Here is a 17,951-nt window from a genome sequence, read left to right as displayed (position 1 = left end):
AAGAATGGTTTTTATACTTTCAAAGGGTGGTTAGAAAGGAAAAAAGAATAGCCCTGGCTGGTGTGACTTAGTTGGTTGGAACAGCATCCCATAAACTGAAAGGTTGCGGGTTCCATTCCCAGTCAAGGCACAAGCCCAGGGTGTGGATTCTGTCCCTAATCCATGTGTGTGAGAGGCAACCAATTACTGTTTTTATCTGACATCAATGTTTCTCTCTCTCTCTCTCTCTCTCCTTCCCTCCCTTTCCTCTAAAATCAACCATGTCCTCAGGTGGAGATTAAGAAAAACAAACAAAGAATAAACAACAGAGGCCTTAAGTGGCCCACAAAGCCTAAAATGTTTACTCTGACTCTACAGGAAAAAGATTTTTGACCTCTGGACTAGACTAACAATTAGTTCGGTCACCAAAGATTATATTAATTTGTATCCATGGTTATCAAAAGATGGTCAGCATACTTTTGAAAGAAAGAGGCTATATAACGTCATTACAGCAAGATCCCTGGATGTAAAACAGAGTTGTGTGTTTGCATGTTATCTGCAATGACGGTCTGTAATATTAATGATTGTTTTTCAGCTTTCTTCATGAAATGTTTCTGTGTCATTTGAACATTTTATAGTGAGCATCTGCTATTTTGAGATCTCAACAGCATTTGGGAATAAAATGAATTCTAAATACTCCAGGGATCCACGCCCTTCGGGACTGAATGAGTTTTGATCTCGGCAGCAGCTGTTTTGTTTGATTCGGTTGCTCAGGTACCCCAGGGTTGGTCAGATGGGGGTTGGTGCTCTCACCTTGTTGCTGTTACGGTTACTGTTTTGGTTTTTAGGCCTCTTACCCTGACTTTGACCCACACGGGCTTTTGTGCATAAATGGAGAAAAAATTCCCCTTAGTTTAGTTGAAAACAAATCAGCTACTTTGGATAAATGATCTGACAATATTTCTCTCTGCTGCCGCAGAGCTGAGTCACTTCAGATTCAGGGCAGACGGGCTCGGGCCCAGATGTCCTTCAGGGGACCTGGGTCGGTCCAGGCTGAGGAAGGGAGGGAGGAGGAGGTGAAGGAAGACAGAGGAGAGGCAGGGAGGGGAGGGCTGTCCCAGTTTGAACTCTGTGACTTGCTACTGGCTTCTGTCCACAGGGAGTCCTCCAGTAGACACCATGTCCCCTCAGTCCAGCACGAAGGGGACACGGTTGCTGCCTGAAGGATGTCCCAGTCTGGAGGAAGACTAACTCACTGACCTTCATTCATTCACCAAATGTGCCTGGAGCACCTGCGTGGTGAGAGGCACTGCTCTGAGTTCTAGGCGCAAAGTGGTGACCAAGACAAACGCCACGCTTTTGGGGAGCTTGCACCTCACCTGTCAGAGTGTGTGAGGGCCCATGGAACACTTTGGGTCCATAGGAGAGAAGTTGAAACTGAAGTCAGAGGAAGGCACTGGGGTTTCAGGGGAGAGCCCTGGGTTTGAGTCTCTGCTCAGCCTCTTTCTGAGTCTTGGGCAAGTTCTGTGTAATTTGGGAATAATAAATACTGTCTACCCTGGAGGGGGCTCTGGGCGGACTGAGTGATGCAGAACGCTTCCCCAGTGCCTGGTACTTAGTGTCCAACCAATGTTTGTTATCTATTAAAGAACGAAGGAAACCCAGTGTAAGGAGTGCATACACTCATGCCTGAGAACAGCTTGCACACAGTTGTTTATAAATACGGTTTGTGTCCTGGCTAGTGTGGCTCAGTGGATTGAGTGCTGGCCCGTGAACCAAAGAATCACTGGTTCAATTCCCGGTCAGGGCACATGCCTGGGCTGTGGGCCAGGTCTCCAATATGGGTTGCACAAGAGACAGCCACATATTGATGCTTCTCTCCCTTTCACCCTCTCTCTCTCCCTTCGTTCCCCTCTGTCTAAATAAGTAAGTAAGTAAGTAAATAAATAAATCTTTAAAAAATAAAACAAACTGGTCACTGCCCCCTGGTGACCAGTGCTGCATTGACCCCTCCTCCTTGCCCCATCAGGCCCTGTCCTTGTGCCTGTGACTTTGTTCTGCCGCGTGTCAGTCTGCCCCTCCCGACTCCCCCTGGACTGTGAGCAGGCTGTCTCCAAGCCCCCGACGCAGCAGGGGCGAGGACTGAGTGGAAACCAGGTGAAGGCTGTGGAGTCAGCCCACCTCTGGCCTCCGGGTGGGGCTCCTCGCCACGGCCAGTGTCTGATAAGGCAGCGCAGGTGGCAGGGAGGCTGGGGACAGAAAGCACAGACTGGAGGGGTTACAAGCGCGGGGCTAAGTTTGCTCCTGTCACTGTCCCCTCCTAGCCGCGGGTCTTTGGGCCAGCTGTCTGACTTAGCTCCTCTGTAGGATGAGGATGGTGTTAACACCAGGGCTGCAGTGGAGATGCGCTGAAATCGTGCGTTTGCTGCTTCTGGCGTAGTGCCTGGCACACGAGAGAATATTGCTGAAAAGAAGCGAACCACCGACCCGAAGCCGTCAGACCAGTCCTGCCGAGGCCTTACGCAGAGGAGGGAATGTGTTAACTTTCTTCTGAGCGCCGGGCACTAAGACACCAGCCAGTCTAACCGACTGCCCCGGGCGTGCCTGGGGGAGACAGTCCTGACAAGGAGCTTACTTGTCACCAGAGAAGCCCAGCTCTTCAGAGACTCGGGAGGGTGTGCAGATTGAATGGGGCCCTGGCTGCACTTCAGTCACAGAGCACGCCCAATCTCCTCTCACTGAAGGAGAATTAATAGATCTTCCCTGACAATGGGGCTGTTTGACAGAGGACAGGATGGGTTGAGAGCTCTGAAACTCAGTGCCTCAGTACAAGGCAGCCTTGCTAGGGACGGAGATGTTTGGGAGCAAATTGTCTAGCAGCTGCATAATTCCACATGAGCTCATGGGGATTTTGACTTAGGAAGAAAGCAAAGGGTTTCCCAGTGCATCTCAGAGTCAATAGAGGTTCTGCCGGAGCTTAATGTCCTCACCCCCAGGGTTGGGTCTGATGAAGAGAATTGAACCTGATGAGAAAAAAGCAGAAAAATATCAGAGCAAAAAGAAAACTGAAAGGGCTGCCAGTTCTGGTCTACATGCTGGCTAGTAAGCTAGACATATTTTGGCTCCTAAAAAGCATGGTTACACTGAAATTATGAACAAGAAAACAGGCTCAGAGGGGTAAAGTAATTTATCCAAGATCACACAGCTAGGTCTGTGGAGGAGCCAAGGTCTGAATGGCTCTGAAGGGCCCTTCACCGCATCCTCCAGCTTAGAAAACAGACTGTGACAGCTCTTGATTATCCATGACCTTTTTTCAAATTGTGATAAAATGCGTATAACAGAACATGTACCATGTTAATCATTTTTTAGGTGTCCATCTCAGTGACATGAAGTGTATTCCCATTGTCGTGTGGATGTCAGCACTGTCCGCCTCCAGAACTCTTATCCTCCCAAACCAAAGCCCTCTTCTGGTGAACAAATGCCCCCCACCTCCACCCCAGCCCCAAACTGCCATTCTGCTCTCTGCCTCTTTGAATCTGACTGCTCTAGGGACCCCCTGTAGGCGGAGTCATACCGTATTTGTCTTTTCATGTCTTGTGTCTGGCTTATTTCACTTGGCACAATGTCCTTAAGGTTCATCCATGTTGCAACATGTGCCAGAATTTCCTCCCTTTTTAGGGCTGAATAATAGTCCACTGAGTGGGTAGACCGCCTTCCGTTTACCCGCTCACCCACCCTTGGACGCTCGGACTGGCTGTGGTGCAAATAATGCTCCCGTGAACAAGGGTGCACAGAGGTCTGAGATCCTACTTTTAGTTCTTTTGGGCGGATACCCAGGAGTGGGAACGTGGGATCAGATGGCAGTTCTACTGACAGCTTTTTGAGGACTCCCCACGCTGTTTCCCACAGCATCTGGACACTTTACCTTCCCGCCAGCACAGCTCAGGGGTCCCCGCTCTTCCTCCTCCTCCTCTCCTGTACTGGTTCTCTCCTGTTTTTATTTTCTTGACCGTAGCCCTCCTGGTAGGTGTGAGGCGGTGTCTCACTGTGGTTTTGATTTGCTTTTCCCTAATGATTCCTGATGTTGAGCATCGTTTCATGTGCCATTTGTATTTCTTTGGAGAAATGTCTCCCCAAGCCCTTTGCTTTTTTTTTGAAGTGCTGAGTTCTGGGACTTTTTTATATATTTTGGATATTAATCCCTTACCGGATCTGTGAGTTGCACACATCTCCTCCCACTCTGTGGTTGGCCTTTTCCCTATGTTCATAATGCCCTTGGATGCACAAAAAATTTCAGTTTTGATGTAGGTCAGTTTATTCTGTTTTTTGTTGCCTGCACTTTTGGTGTCATATCCAAGTAATTGTTGCCAAGTCCAGTGTCCTGAGGCTTTTCCCCTGTTTTCTTCTAAGAGTTTTATGGGTTCAGCTCTTAACATTTAGACCTTTCATTCATTTTCAGTTAATTATTTAGTATGGTGTAAAGTAGGAGTCCAATGCCATATCTACAACTTTTTGGAAAAAAAAAATAACTAGAGACCAACAGCAGGATTTGGGGGTGGAGCAACAAGCACTTCATCTTTCCAGAAAGTTCGGTCTCTTGCCCACTCTTGTTCTGCAATCCATCCAGCCTCCGCACAGGAAGTAGTCAGAGTGATCTTTTAAGAACCACACATAACTCAGACCGTACCACACCTCTGCTTCAAGTCTCCAGTGACTTCCCCTTGCACTCAGAATGAATCTGAACTTCTCGCTCTGGCCCCGAGGCTCGGCGTGATTTGACCCCTGCTGACTTCTGCTGCTGCATCTTCTGCTGTTCCCTGTCTGGTTCACTACCCTTTAAACACACCAGATTTTTGTCTGTTCCTGCAGCTCATCAAGCTCTTTCCTGCCACAGGGTCTTTGCGCATGTTCCTTCTGCCTGAAGCAACCTGCTCCTCTATCTTCACACGGCTGACCCCCCCCCCCCTCATTCTTTCCAACCTGGCAGGAATGTCATTTTGTCTTAGCTTGAACTGCCAAACCAAATACCATACACTGGGTGGCTTAAACAGAAGTAATTTATTTCCTCATAGTTTTGGAGGCCAAAATCTAAGATCAAGGTGCCAGCATGGTCATTTCTGATAACTCTCTTTCTGGCTTGCGGATAGCTACCGTCTTGCTGTGTCCTCACGTGGCAAGGGGAGAGGGAGAGAAAGGGAGAAGGAGAGAAGGAGGGAGCAATTACTGCAAAGTTATTACCAGATGTGTGGGCACGAGACTGTCTCAATTCAATACCGGTTCTGCCACTTACTGGTCATGTGACTTGGCCGAGTCACTTTACCTCTTATGCCTCAGTTTATGTTCCCTAAGACATGTCAACACATATTCGGATGATGAAAAGCAATTGGAAGAGGAGTAACAGGCTGAGCGGGGTGAGGTGTGGGGCTGCACACAGGGGCAGGGGACTGACTGGCTGTGGAGCGAGCAGTGAGGCGCTGAGGCCTGCACAGCCAAGTGCCTACCCCACTCTGCAGGAGGTCAAGGTTTTCCCGAGAGACGTTAACCTGGAGAAACTCGGACCTCAGGGCCATCAGACACAGAAAGGGCCTGAGTGTGATACCAAATGAAAAGTGGAGGGACCCCCAGGTCCCTTTTCTATCTCTGCCACTAGAATCCTGACAGCCAGACAGGAGATGGGAGGATTCTTTTCTGAAGCCCCCGGAGAAGGGAACTACAGACCCTGGTATTTAGATGATGTTGCCCAGTGGAGAGCCAGGTCTTTGCTCAGTCCCCCTATAGTGCAGACCACCAGTTCAGAAGGCCACCACATCGATAAACACACACGCGCGCGCATGCACACACCTGCCAATCAGTTATTGATTGCGTCACTGGAAGGCCCATCTGTAGTCACAGATCACCAGACTTCTTTCAGATATTTGAAGGAAGTCTCCAGGACAGATGAGAAAGGCCAGAGCAGACAAATAAACGCAAATGTTGGAAGCAAAAAGACAATGCGGAGAGCAGAAGAAAATACAAAACCCCAAAACTATTATGTCCTCAGAGAGGTAAGAGAAGACACCGTATCCATGAAATAAGATGTTGTATAAAAAGGAGTAAGAAAGGGCACTGAGAAAATAAAACACAAGAGCCATTAACTTTTAAAGAGTCAGTATAAAGGGTAAGAGATAATAAAAAGGAAATTGCTCAGAGGGTGTAGCAGAAAGACAAAGAGATGGAGAGAAGATACAATTAGAGGTTAGTCCAGGAGGCCCCATGGCTGACGGATTGTCCAGGGCCCCAGGCAACGCAGAGCGGGATGTGACTACATAACCGACAGGAGGACATTTCATAGTGAAGGACATGAATCTCCAGACTGAGGGGGCCCTATAAAAATGAAAAAGAACCACCCGAAGGTACATCATCGCACATGTCAAAAAACTAGGGATCAGGAGACAATGCTAGAAGTTTTGGGGGTGGAAAGGACAACTTATACATACATTACCAGGAATCAGAATGGTTCAGGTACCTCAGCGACATCATACGAGTCAGAAGATGAGGGAACCAGGCCTTCAAAAATTCCGATGACAATTATTTCCAACCTACTATTCCTTATACAGTCACAGAAATCAGAAGTAAGGATAGAAGAAAGACATTTTCAGACATGCAAGAGTAAACATTTTATTTTCTGTGTCTTTTCTTAGAAAGTGACTAAAGGATGTGCTCCACTAAAATGAGGGCATACACCAAAACAGAAAAGACCTTTAACCCATGAAACAGGGGCTATGACACTGGAGGGCAGGCGTGCAGCTGCTCTAGAAACCAACCACGCCCTGTTCGTCTGAAAGGGGAGAAGGGAGGCTCCGGGAGGCGGATCAGTAGGAAGACAAAAGGACCTGGAAAATTACGTGACTGCATGGAAAAGCCTGGGGTGTTTGAGGGGATTTAGCAATATGTACACAGCAAATGAAAAAAAAAAAAAGGCAGTTATTAATTCCAGGAAAAAAATCTGTAGTAGAATATAAGTGTAATTATAGCATACCATTTGGCTCAGCAGTAGACAATATCTACAGTCATAAGAATGTAACTCCCCCCCAAAAAAGAGTATAAACCCTGATTATCACTTTAACTAGAAATTTTTTTAAATTTTATTTTATTGATTATGCCATTACAGTTGTTCTATTCCCCCCCTTCATTACCCTCCACCCTGCACACCCCTCCCCCACCATCCCCCTCTTTAGTTTATGTCCATGTGTCTCAAGTTCTTTAGATTCTATATTTCCCATACTATTCTTGCCCTCCCCCCTATCTATTTTCTACCTACCATCTATGCTACTTATTTTCTGTACCTTCTCCCCTCTTCTCCCACTCCCCTGTCGCTAACCCTCCATGTGATCTTCATTTCTATGGTTCACTCCTGATCTAGCTGTCCTCTTAGTTTGCTTTTGTTTTAGGTGTGGTTGTAAATAAATGTGAGTTTGCTGTCCTTTCACTGTTCATCTTTTTTATCTTCTTTTTCTTAGATAAGTCCCTTTAACATTTCATATAATAAGGGCTTGGTGGTGATGAACTCCTTGAATTTGATCTTATCTGAGAAGCACTTTATCTGTCCTTCCATTCTAAATGAAAGCTTTGCTGGATAGAGCAATCTTGGATGTAGGTCTTTGGATTTCATGACTTGGAATACTTCTTTCCAGCCCCTTCTTGCCTGTAAGGTCTCTTTTGAGAAATCAGCTGACAGTCTGATGGGAACTCCTTTGTAGGAGTGACTGTCCCCTTATGTCTTGCTGCTTCTAGGATTCTCTCCTTCATTTTCATCTTGGTTAATGTAATTATGATGTGCCTTGCTGTGTTCCTTCTTGGGTCCAACTTCTTTGGGACTCTCTGAGCTTCCTGGATTTCCTGGAAGTCTATTTCCTTTGCCAGATTGGGGAAATTCTCCTTTATTATTTGTTCAAATAAGTTTTCCACTTGTTGCTCTTCCTCTTCCCCTTCTGGTACCCCTATAATTTGGATGTTGGAGCATTTAAAGATGTCCTGGAGGTTCCTAAGCCTCTCCTCATTTCTTTGAATTCTTGTTTCTTCATATTTTTCTGTTTGGTCATTTTTTTTTTGTTCCTTCTGGTCCACTCTCTTGATTTGAGTCCCAGTTTCCTTTCCATCACTATTGGTTTCCTGTGCATTTCAATGAGTTTAGCCTTCATATGTTCCTCTAATTTGTGACTAAAATCAACTAGTTCTGTGAGCATCCTGATCACCAGTGTTTTGAACTGTGCATCTGAAAGTCTGGCTATTTCTTGGTCACTTAGAGTTATGGGCTCTGGGGCTTTGAGTTCTTCTTGAGCCATGTTTTGGCCTGTTCATGCCTGTTACATATGAGGAGCAGAGCCTTAGATGTTCACTAGGGTGGGGCTGCCCAGGTCGCTGGGTTGTGACGCTGTATGTGGGGGCGGGGTCAAAGAGGGACAATAGTGGTCCCCTCTGCTGCTTCCAGCTGCTGGGGCCTGTGCGGTCTGTCTCACTGCTCGCTCCTTTGCTGGTTTATCTGCGCACGAATGTGTGACCCTGGTCAGCCTGCCGCCTTGCGCCCTCACTGGGTCTGCCTGTCGCAACCCCACGCCTGGGATCCGCCAACCGCTGCCAGCGGGCCTGGGTCTGTCTGGTCAAGTTTTCCTGTGTAACCCCACTCTGCCCACCACTGGCTCCACCCCTCTTACCGGTCTGGCTGAGTGGTTCATTGTTGTCGGACTTTCATATAGTTCAATTTTCTGTGTTTTGGCTGCGTTTTTTGTTACAAAAAATTTGTTGTCTTTAAACTTGGTTGTGCAAGAAGGCACAATGTTTCCACCTATGCCTCCATCTTATCGGAAGTCTAGAAATTTAAGAATTGTGGCAAAAGTATATTGGGAGGATGGAGAAGGGGTGAGGAGTTGGGCAGTGGGAGAGAAGGTGGGGACATTACTAGCGTTTGGTGATGTCTGGTTGTCCCTGCCTCTGGGTACATACAAGACTTACATCTCAGCCCCTCGCTGTTGGTCGGGCCACGTGACTAGTGCTCCTCAGTCAGCTTTAGGTGGAAGTGCTGTGTTGCAGCTCGCCCAGAGCTCAGATGACCCTGCAGCCGTCTCTCCTCCCCCACGTGACCCAGAAGGCCTCAGGCAGAGCCCAGGATTGCAGAGGCTCAAACTGCCTCGTGGAATTTAGTCCCTGAGGCGCCGAACGGAATCTGCAAGGGTTAGAAAGAAACCTTCATTGTTTTAAATTATGAGATTTTGGGATTGTTTGTTACTGCTGCATAGTCTGGCTTAACCAAATACAAACTTCAACAAATACCGTCTAAAATTGCTACATCAAGAAATGGTCAGTTAAGCCCCAACTGGTGTGGTTCAGTGGGTTGGGCATCATCCTGCAAACCTAAAGGTTGCCAGTTCAATTCCTGGTCAAGGCATGTGCCTGGGTTATGTATGGGTCAGGTGCTTGGTTGTGGGCCAGGTGCTCAGTTGGGGGCATGTGAGAGGCAATAGATCGATATTTTTCTCTCCCTTCCCCCTCTCTAAAATAAATAAATAAATAGCGAAGAAATAGCCATTTAAGCATATTGTTTAGAGTTATGGAGATAATCTCTAGAAGAATAACTAAAAACATGAAAAGTGGTGGCCTCTGGGGAGCAGGACAGAGGCAGGAAGAAGGGCGGGGCAGAGGGGCACCCATTTTGATTATAATACTGTGTGACGATACTATGCACTGGTATAGCGTTGGCAGAAATAAAATTTTATAAAAAGCTATATGCATGTATAGCTTTTGGTATAGCTTTTGGTTAGCTCCCACCAAACCACCACCTTGGCTGTCTCTCAGGAGGGAGGGTATGTGAGACTGAATGTGTGGGGGCCACAGATGTGGCAGGAAGGCACAGGGCGGGGGAGGAGCCCACGCAGATGGCGCGTGTGTCTGAGGAGTTTGGATTTGCAGGTGGCAATGGGGAGCCACAGCAGGCTCGTAAGCAGAAGAGTGCCCTGAGGAAATCTGCCTTTTATCGTGAGCACCCCAACTTACGGATGATGAATCGTGGGGTGGAGAGGCCGCCGTGGCGGTCCCCGAGACAGCCGATGAGACCTGAACTACACAGCAAACGGCTATGGAAAGCGTGCTGTTGCCAGGGAACTACTGGTAGGGCCGAAGACACAGCAGGGAACAAAATGGACAAACTCCCGTCTTCGGGGAGTTTACATGAGTGAGAGAAGCAGGTGCAGGGAAAAAGAAGATAAATGTTAAATCAGGCAGAAGTTCATGGTGTAAAGAAAAATGAGCCCTGGCTGGTGTGGCTCCATGGATTGAGCACCAGCATATGAATCAAAAGGTTGCCAGTTCAACTCCTGGTTAGGAGACGTCGCTGGGTTGCAGGCCAGGTCCCCAGCTGGGGGGGTGTGAGAGGCAGTAGAGCAGTCGTTTTGCTCTGTCTCTTTTCTCTCTCCTTTCCCATCTCTTTAAAAATAAATAAACAGCCCTGGCTGGCATGGCTCAGTGGATTGCACACAGGCTGCAAACCAAAGGGTCGCCAGTTCGATTCCCAGTCAGGGCACATGCCTGGGTTGCAGGCCAGGTCCCCAGTAGGGGGCACGGGAGAGGCAACTGAGGCAACCGCACATTGATATTTCTTCCCTTCTCTTCCCCTCTCTCTAAAAATGAATAAATAAAATATTTTTTAAATAAATAAATAATAAAATATTTTTAAAAAGTGAGGCAGTGTTAGGAGTTAGAGAGTGACCGGGGCGGGGAGGGGTGCCTTAGGTAGGGAGGTCAGGCAGCCTCTCTGAGGAGGTGACATTCGAATAGAATCCTGAGTCAAGTGAAGGAGCAAACCGTACACAATGGGGGGTCAGGATCGAGATCATCAGGAAGACAGAGCAGCGAGCAGCCCAGAAGCCCTGAGGTGGAGGTGGGCTGGTGGGGTCCAAGGAACAGGGGAGAGGCCGGGGGTTGGGGAAGGTTCCGGTAGCCGAGGCCCTAGAAGGGGTCGGGCCAGTTTGTGAAATGTGGAGAGAACTTTGGGAAGCCACTGGGGCCTTGAGAGCAGGTGAGAGGCATGATTTGTCCGAGGAGGCCAACAAGACCGGGCTTGGCACCGGTTAGCTGTGGGGTGGGGGGCCGTGAGGAGGGAGCTCCTGGGGCTCTCAGCCCCGCCTGGATCAACTACAGCAGCTTCATCACCCACTTCCCAGCATCCCAGCCCCCTCTGGGAATTGAAGGATCCTTCACAAATCAAAATAGCAGGCAAAGAACAGCCTCTAATTGTTCTGCGTAAAGAAGCAAAATTAGACGAGTCAGCTGCGGGGTTGAGCCTGCCTCCCACACAGCTGTGAACCCGTGCCCGCCCGCTGAAGACAGACTTCCCAAGCAGTTCTGCTATCTCCGAGCAAAACTTTTTGTTTCTCCAGCCGCAGGGCAAATGACAGCTATTTTGAGAGGGAGTGGGACAGATGCTGGCCCTGGAGGACAATGAGTGAGTCAAAGTCTTTTTTTTAAAAAAACAAACAAATCAGTGACTTTATGAAGGTACAGCCTTAGCTGATAGTTTTTGCTCAGTCATTAAAAACACGTGAGAGCGCTCCTTCTGGGCGCCTGGGGCACTGCCTGGCATGTGAGGGGGTTGGGGGGTCTTGTGGGTTGCTAGCCTGGAGGGCTAGGGTGGAGAGAAAGCATTCGATTTCCTGACTTGGCTTTGCCACTGTCACTGTGGGGCCTTGGCTCAGCCTCCCCATCTCTCCCCAACATGGGCTTTAGGTTACACAAGTGCTCTTCAAACTTCAGGGTCCATAAGAATCACTTGCTGGGGGCAGTTCTTGTTAAAGATAGTTTCCGTGGATTAAGATCTAGAAGGGCTGGGGTTAAGTCCAAGAATCTGCATTTCTTACAGGTTCTTTCCATGATTCTGAGGGAAGTCCGTGGGCCACACTTTTGTAAAATCACTAACCCTCAGCCTCTCAGGGCTCTTCCGCTCTGAACTGTGAGCAGGGCTCATACAGCTCTTCTCTGGGTTTCTCCGATCACCCCAGGACAGTCCTCACCCCTTCCTGGTGTACCTGTGTGTTTCGGCGGTGATCACGCTGCACTGGGACTGTGTTTCGGCGGGATCACACTGCACTGTAGGCAGCCTCCTCCAGGCTACTTGGTGCCCAGCCCTGGCACCGAAGGGGCCATGACTCTAAGTGTTGGCAGACAAGGGGGCAGCTGTAGTGCAAAAGCAGCTGTGCGGCAGCACAGAGCGTGGAGGGGTGTTGCAGAGTTTCAGGTGCAGGGCTTGGTTGCAGACACCTGGCTTGGACACCTGGGCACATGCTCTGACGTCTGACACTGCCCCCTGTTCCCCTTCCCTACAGCTGGGTGAGTCCAGCTGCATGGGGGAGCAAGACAGTCTGGACAGGATGGCAGGAAGGACTGGCAGCCCTGGTCTACCAGGGAGGACACCCCCAGCCGTCTCGGGCCCCAGTCATTCTGCTAGGCAGAGTCCTTCCCTCAAAGCTGCTCAGTCACATCCCCAAAAGGCCAGGTCAGTGACAGAGGGACAGATCACTTTGGTCGAGCCCCCAGCTTCATTCTTTGTATATGAAGAATAAGAACAGCTCTCATATATGAGCATTTACCATGCTTTGGGTGCTGGGCTAAGTGCTGTATCATCTCCTTAAATTTCATAACAACCCATTGAGGCTGGGAAGGGTGTCACCCTCTGTACAGCGGTGACCACCAAGACTTAGAGAGTTCAATCAGCTATTTTCTTCTGGAGCTTAATTTTCTTTTTAAAAGGTAAGGGTTTTTCCTAAAATGCTTTCTGCCAAAGTCACCCCCAGCCAGAGAAACACCCCTTCTGTTATAGCAGAAAGGAATGCTGCTCAATCAGATAGATCAGGGTTCCAGTCCCATCTCTGCCCCTGACCTTTTGTGTGACCTTGGACCAGTCATTTCACCTCCCTGAATTTCACGTGAAACTGAAGTCTGTGCAATGGAACAGTTACACGTGCACTTCCTTTTAAGGTACACTAAGATGAAGACAGCCACCAACATCTACATCTTCAACCTGGCCTTGGCAGATGCACTGGCCACCAGCACACTGCCCTTCCAGAGCGCCAAGTACCTGATGGAGACGTGGCCGTTTGGAGAGCTGCTCTGCAAGGCTGTGCTCTCCATTGACTACTACAACATGTTCACTAGCATCTTCACACTCACCATGATGAGTGTCGACCGCTATATTGCCGTCTGCCACCCTGTCAAGGCCCTGGACTTCCGCACACCCGCCAAGGCCAAGCTGATCAACATCTGCATCTGGGTCCTGGCCTCGGGTGTTGGTGTACCCATCATGATCATGGCTGTGACCCGTCCCCGGGGTGAGTGACCACAGGAGGCAGCACATGGGCCTCTGCGGGTTTGCAGATCACTTACCAGGGTGGAAGTGTGGACTGCTGATCAATGACAGTGCGAGTGACTGGCCAGGGAGAGTATGGATAGTCAACCAATGGGAATGGGAATGGCTGGCCAAAGAGCAATGTGAATGGTTAACTGTAGTGAGGACGAATGACTGGTCTTGTGGGTTGCTGGCCAAATGAAATGCTGAATGGGATTATGGATGGCTGATGTATGAGCACGTTGCCACTGGCCAGAAGTGTGTGGATGACTGACCTGTAAGGAGACAGCTGGATGGCCAGTGGGGTGAGGGTGTCACTGATCAGTGAGCAGTGGAGGCCACAAGATCTTCGGTTCTATCCCAACTCCCTTCTGCCCCGATTTGAAATCATTGGCCCATGTGACCAAAGCAAGGCCTAGAGATTGGCCTTCAGAGAATTACAGGCAGGTGCATTTCCTCAAAGTAAAATGGCAATTATTAGTATAGTAGCCAGCTATATCAGTTAGGGTAGCCGCTCAGTGGTTTAACACAGAAAAAGTTTATTTCTCACTCACATTACAGTTCAATATGAGCAAGAAGAGGAGGGTCTCTATGCCACACAATCATTCAGGGACCCAGGCTCCACAGATGGTTTTGGAATCTTCTACTACTGGCACCTGGCCAATAGATGGATATGGAGAGGGAACGATGAGAAAACACAACCACTTTTAAATGTTATGGCCCATCTCTTCTTAGTGATAGCTGGTCACATGACCCCAGCTTGATGTGAAGAAGTGAGGGAAGCAGTTCAGCAGGGCATCAAGCCACGGGTCACTAACCCATCTAAGCCACACTGTATTGTCATGGGGCATGGAGAAAACGAAATGAGGTTGTACGTGTTAAATACCCAGGACAGGTCCTGACTCATGGCCGAGGCCCAGTAAATAGCAGCTACTAGAATGGTTAAGCCTGTGAGAGAGACAAGGCAGGGACTCTTACCTCCATTTGACTTTAAGGAAGCTGAGAACCAGCGAAGTCAGAGAGATGATTTATGTAGGGTCACACAGCCAGACATATGGTGGAATTTGGCCTAGAAACCAAGGCTTCTGTCCCCGGGTCTGATGCTCCATTCAGCCCCTGCCGTGAAGGGCTGCAGATCATCAGTGCTGTGCTGGGAGAGGGGAGCAGGTGTGGTGGGAGGCTTCTTGGCCACCACTGGCTCACAAGGGTAGAGCCCTTACAGAGTCTCTGAGCTGTGGGTCTTGACTCAGCAGCTGGGCCCCACTCCTCATTGTCAGCCCTCAGTTTACAGGCCATTAACTGCAGCCCTGCTGGGGGCTGGGCCAGATGGGCTAACTCACTCCACACACACACCACCTCCCCAGTGTGTGCCATCAGCACTTGTATGCCACTCGCTGTGTGACCTTGGACAAGTGCTGTTCTTTTCTGATGGTTCTACCATCTGTACAGTGAGGTCCTCGACCTCAGCAGTGTCTGTGGGTCCTGACAGCCTGATGTCATGGGCTCATGGTCTGTGGGTCCCCAGCCCCTCCTCATAACTCTCAGGCTCCAAGTCCACTGTGTAGCTCCTCAAGCTTCAGAATTCTCAAAGACCTAGGGAGTTGCTCAGGCCAGCCCCAGCCCTGTGTCTGCACCTCACAGCATCCTGTGAGGTGCTCTCATGCTGCCCAAGCCCATAGCCTAGGAACAGGGAGCTCATTCCATCCCGCGAGCCCCTCTTATCCCGGGACAAGTCTGGCAGTCAGGAAGTTTTTGCTAAGAAGCTGAGACTTGCCACCCCATCCCTAGCCCTGACCTCCAGACTCCCACGTGTATCTATCCTCCGCCCTGTGAATGTACCAAGAGCTCAAACCCCACTGTGCTAAATGGCTTACATGCCTTGGCCCATTTAAGCCCCACGACAACCCTGCGAGGCTTAGGTACTGTTATTAGTCCCACTTTAGGGAAGCTCTTGAAGTCTGAGTAATTTGCCCAAGGCCACACCACAGTTAGTTGGACCCGAGTCCTACTCTTAACTCAGGCTCTCTGTCAGCAATATTGTGCCCACTGAAGTTACTCTGGAAATTCGTGAGCTGTTTTGAGTTATCACAATGACTGACGTTTAGTGGTCTTGGGCTAAATTTTATCATTATTATTGCCCATGGACTGGAGTCTTATGAAGTGAGGGACTGGGAGAGAATATAGGAACACCTTCTATATTAGGGCCAATCCTACTGGGGTATTGAAGGGTGAGTAAGTGTTCATCAAGTGCAGAAGAATAGGAGGACTTTCCAGAGAGAGGAATGACCTTGAGCAAAGGCCAGAAGGAGCGCTGGGACTTGACCAAGTTGGAGGCGGGTAGGAGGTGGGGCGCGGCAAGCAGGCAGAAGGAGCCCCTTAGGCTCCGAGCCCCTTACCCCCTCTGTCTGTCTTTGTTTCCTCGACCCAGACGGGGCAGTGGTGTGCATGCTCCAGTTCCCCAGCCCCAGCTGGTACTGGGACACGGTCACCAAGATCTGCGTGTTCCTCTTTGCCTTCGTGGTGCCCATCCTCATCATCACCGTGTGCTACGGCCTCATGCTGCTGCGCCTGCGCAGTGTGCGCCTGCTCTCAGGCTCCAAGGAGAAGGACCGCAGTCTGCGTCGCATCACGCGCATGGTGCTGGTGGTGGTGGGCGCCTTCGTGGTGTGCTGGGCACCCATCCACATCTTCGTCATCGTCTGGACACTGGTGGACATCAACCGCCGCGACCCGCTCGTGGTGGCCGCGCTGCACCTGTGCATCGCGCTCGGCTACGCCAACAGCAGTCTCAACCCCCTGCTCTACGCCTTCCTCGACGAGAACTTCAAGCGCTGCTTCCGCCAGCTCTGCCGCTCACCCTGCGGCCGCCCGGAGCCCGGCAGCTTCAGCCGTGCCCGCGAGGCTACGGTCCGGGAACGGGTCACCGCCTGCACCCCGTCCGAAGGTCCTGGCGGTGCTGCCGCCTGACCAGGCTCGGCCGGCCCACCGTGCACCCCTCCGGAGTGACCTGGCCGTCACACCGAGTTCTAATGGGGGCGGGGGCCGTGACACAGACCGGGGCAAAAGGAAGGGGGCATAAGGGAGCCTCTATTTTGGAAAACGTAGCTGGGCTTGAAAGGAGGCGGGGTCCAAGAGCTGGGGCCCCAGCTGTGGGTGGACTTCTGGGGCGGAGCAGAGGGCAGGAGGGTGGGGCGGTGCCTCTGGACGGAGTGTGTGGTCAAAGGCTCTGGGTTGGGGCGAGGGAGGCGGAGCTAGCAACCCCCAGGGAGTAGGACCAGTGAGTGGGCTCTAGAACTGGTCGGGTAAACAGGGCCACTACAGTGGGGCAGGGGCTCGACCTTGGGGCAGCTTTAAGTTAGAACCCTGAGACGGTCGTGTCAGTGGTGATACTTACTGACTGAGGCCTGAAGCTTCCAGGCGCGGGACCCGGGGCGGGGGTGGGGGGAGCAGTGGTGGGGGAGGCAGCTTGGGAATTGAGCTGGAAGATTGGGTCTCTGCGTGGTGAGGGGGGGCCTCTTCTTGGGCGAGTCTCAAGGATGGGACAGTGAGATGTGGCTACTGCTCAAGATTGGGCCTGTGTGCAGGGGATAGCGTGGGATAGAGTCCCAGCCCCGAGCTCTATCTAGCAGGAGGTAGGTCTCAAGGCTGTGCTTGCCAAGGTCCAGGTCCAACTTGACATCTTTATAAATAAAAAGAAAATAGAGAGCCCTGACTGGCGTAGCTCAGTGGCTTGAGCACGAGCCTGCTCACCCAGGGATCCCAGTCAGAGCACATGCCTGGGTTGCAGGCCAGTTCCCAGCAGGGGATCCACAAGAGGCAACAGTACATTGATATTTCTCTCCTTCCCTTCCCCTCTAAAGATAAATAAAATCTTAAAGAAAATAGAGAAATATATACACACACATACGTACCTTTTCACTCCTTGACAGTCATGTGCCCTCAGCACCGAATCAGGGTCCCCAGCAGTGCATCTCAGTGGGGGCTGGCACAGGACACTGAGCAGGGCGGGTGGCTCCAGGACAGGACAGCAGGGCTGCAGCTGGGGTAGACTCCTCCGCTGCAAGTCTCTAATGGGGCTCAAAAGGCGTAAGGAGGTCTGGGGAGCTTCAGTTCCCAAGCTGAACTGCAGGTCAGCCTCTGTATCAAGAGGTGATGGTGGGTGGGCTGAGGCAGGAAGTGTGTGTGTGTGTGGGGGGGGGCTTCTGCTTTGAGGTTAGGTCCTGAAGCCAGAGGGCAGAAGCTTTTTTTTTTTGTGGGGGGTGTCTCTAGGATCCTGGCTTTTCTGGCCCAGGTGCTGGAGGACAGAGGACCATGGGTTAGAGCAGCGTAGTAGAGGGTATGTGCCCCTGGGACTGGGTGGGGCATCTGTTTGTAGCACCAGAATAGGCTTTCTGAGAAGAGCCTCTGAGAAATTCTCTTTCCCTTTACTCAACATCTGGTTGTGTGCACTGTGTCCAGTTTCCAGTGAGCTAGACCTGCCCACGCAGGGCCCTGGCTCTGGAGGAACTGTGGGCAGGGGGGAGGGGAGAAAGATTCTGTAGCTGTAATGCTGACGTCAGTGTGTGCTCCCCCTTTCCCTGCACCTGCTCCAGCTGTCCCC

General features: G+C 50.4%; 1 protein-coding gene across 1 annotated transcript in view; it reads left to right on the top strand.

Moving 5' to 3' along the window:
• OPRD1 (opioid receptor delta 1) overlaps positions 1-16,341 on the top strand; it is a 45,987-nt gene extending 29,646 nt beyond the window's left edge. The window contains exons 2-3 of the mRNA XM_037149795.2: positions 12,985-13,334; positions 15,780-16,341. Coding sequence (XP_037005690.1) covers positions 12,995-13,334; positions 15,780-16,318 — 879 coding nt within the window. The 5' untranslated portion in view covers positions 12,985-12,994 and the 3' untranslated portion in view covers positions 16,319-16,341. The remainder of the gene's footprint in view (positions 1-12,984; positions 13,335-15,779) is intronic.
• Positions 16,342-17,951: the final 1,610 nt, after the last annotated feature.

The sequence above is a fragment of the Artibeus jamaicensis genome, unplaced genomic scaffold, assembly GCF_021234435.1.
Source record: "Artibeus jamaicensis isolate MK-2021 breed Jamaican fruit bat unplaced genomic scaffold, CSHL_Jam_final scaffold_847, whole genome shotgun sequence".
In the NCBI taxonomy this organism is placed as follows: domain Eukaryota; kingdom Metazoa; phylum Chordata; class Mammalia; order Chiroptera; family Phyllostomidae; genus Artibeus; species Artibeus jamaicensis.
Note: the sequence above shows the minus strand (reverse complement) of the source record. Positions and strands in the feature narration are given on the sequence as shown.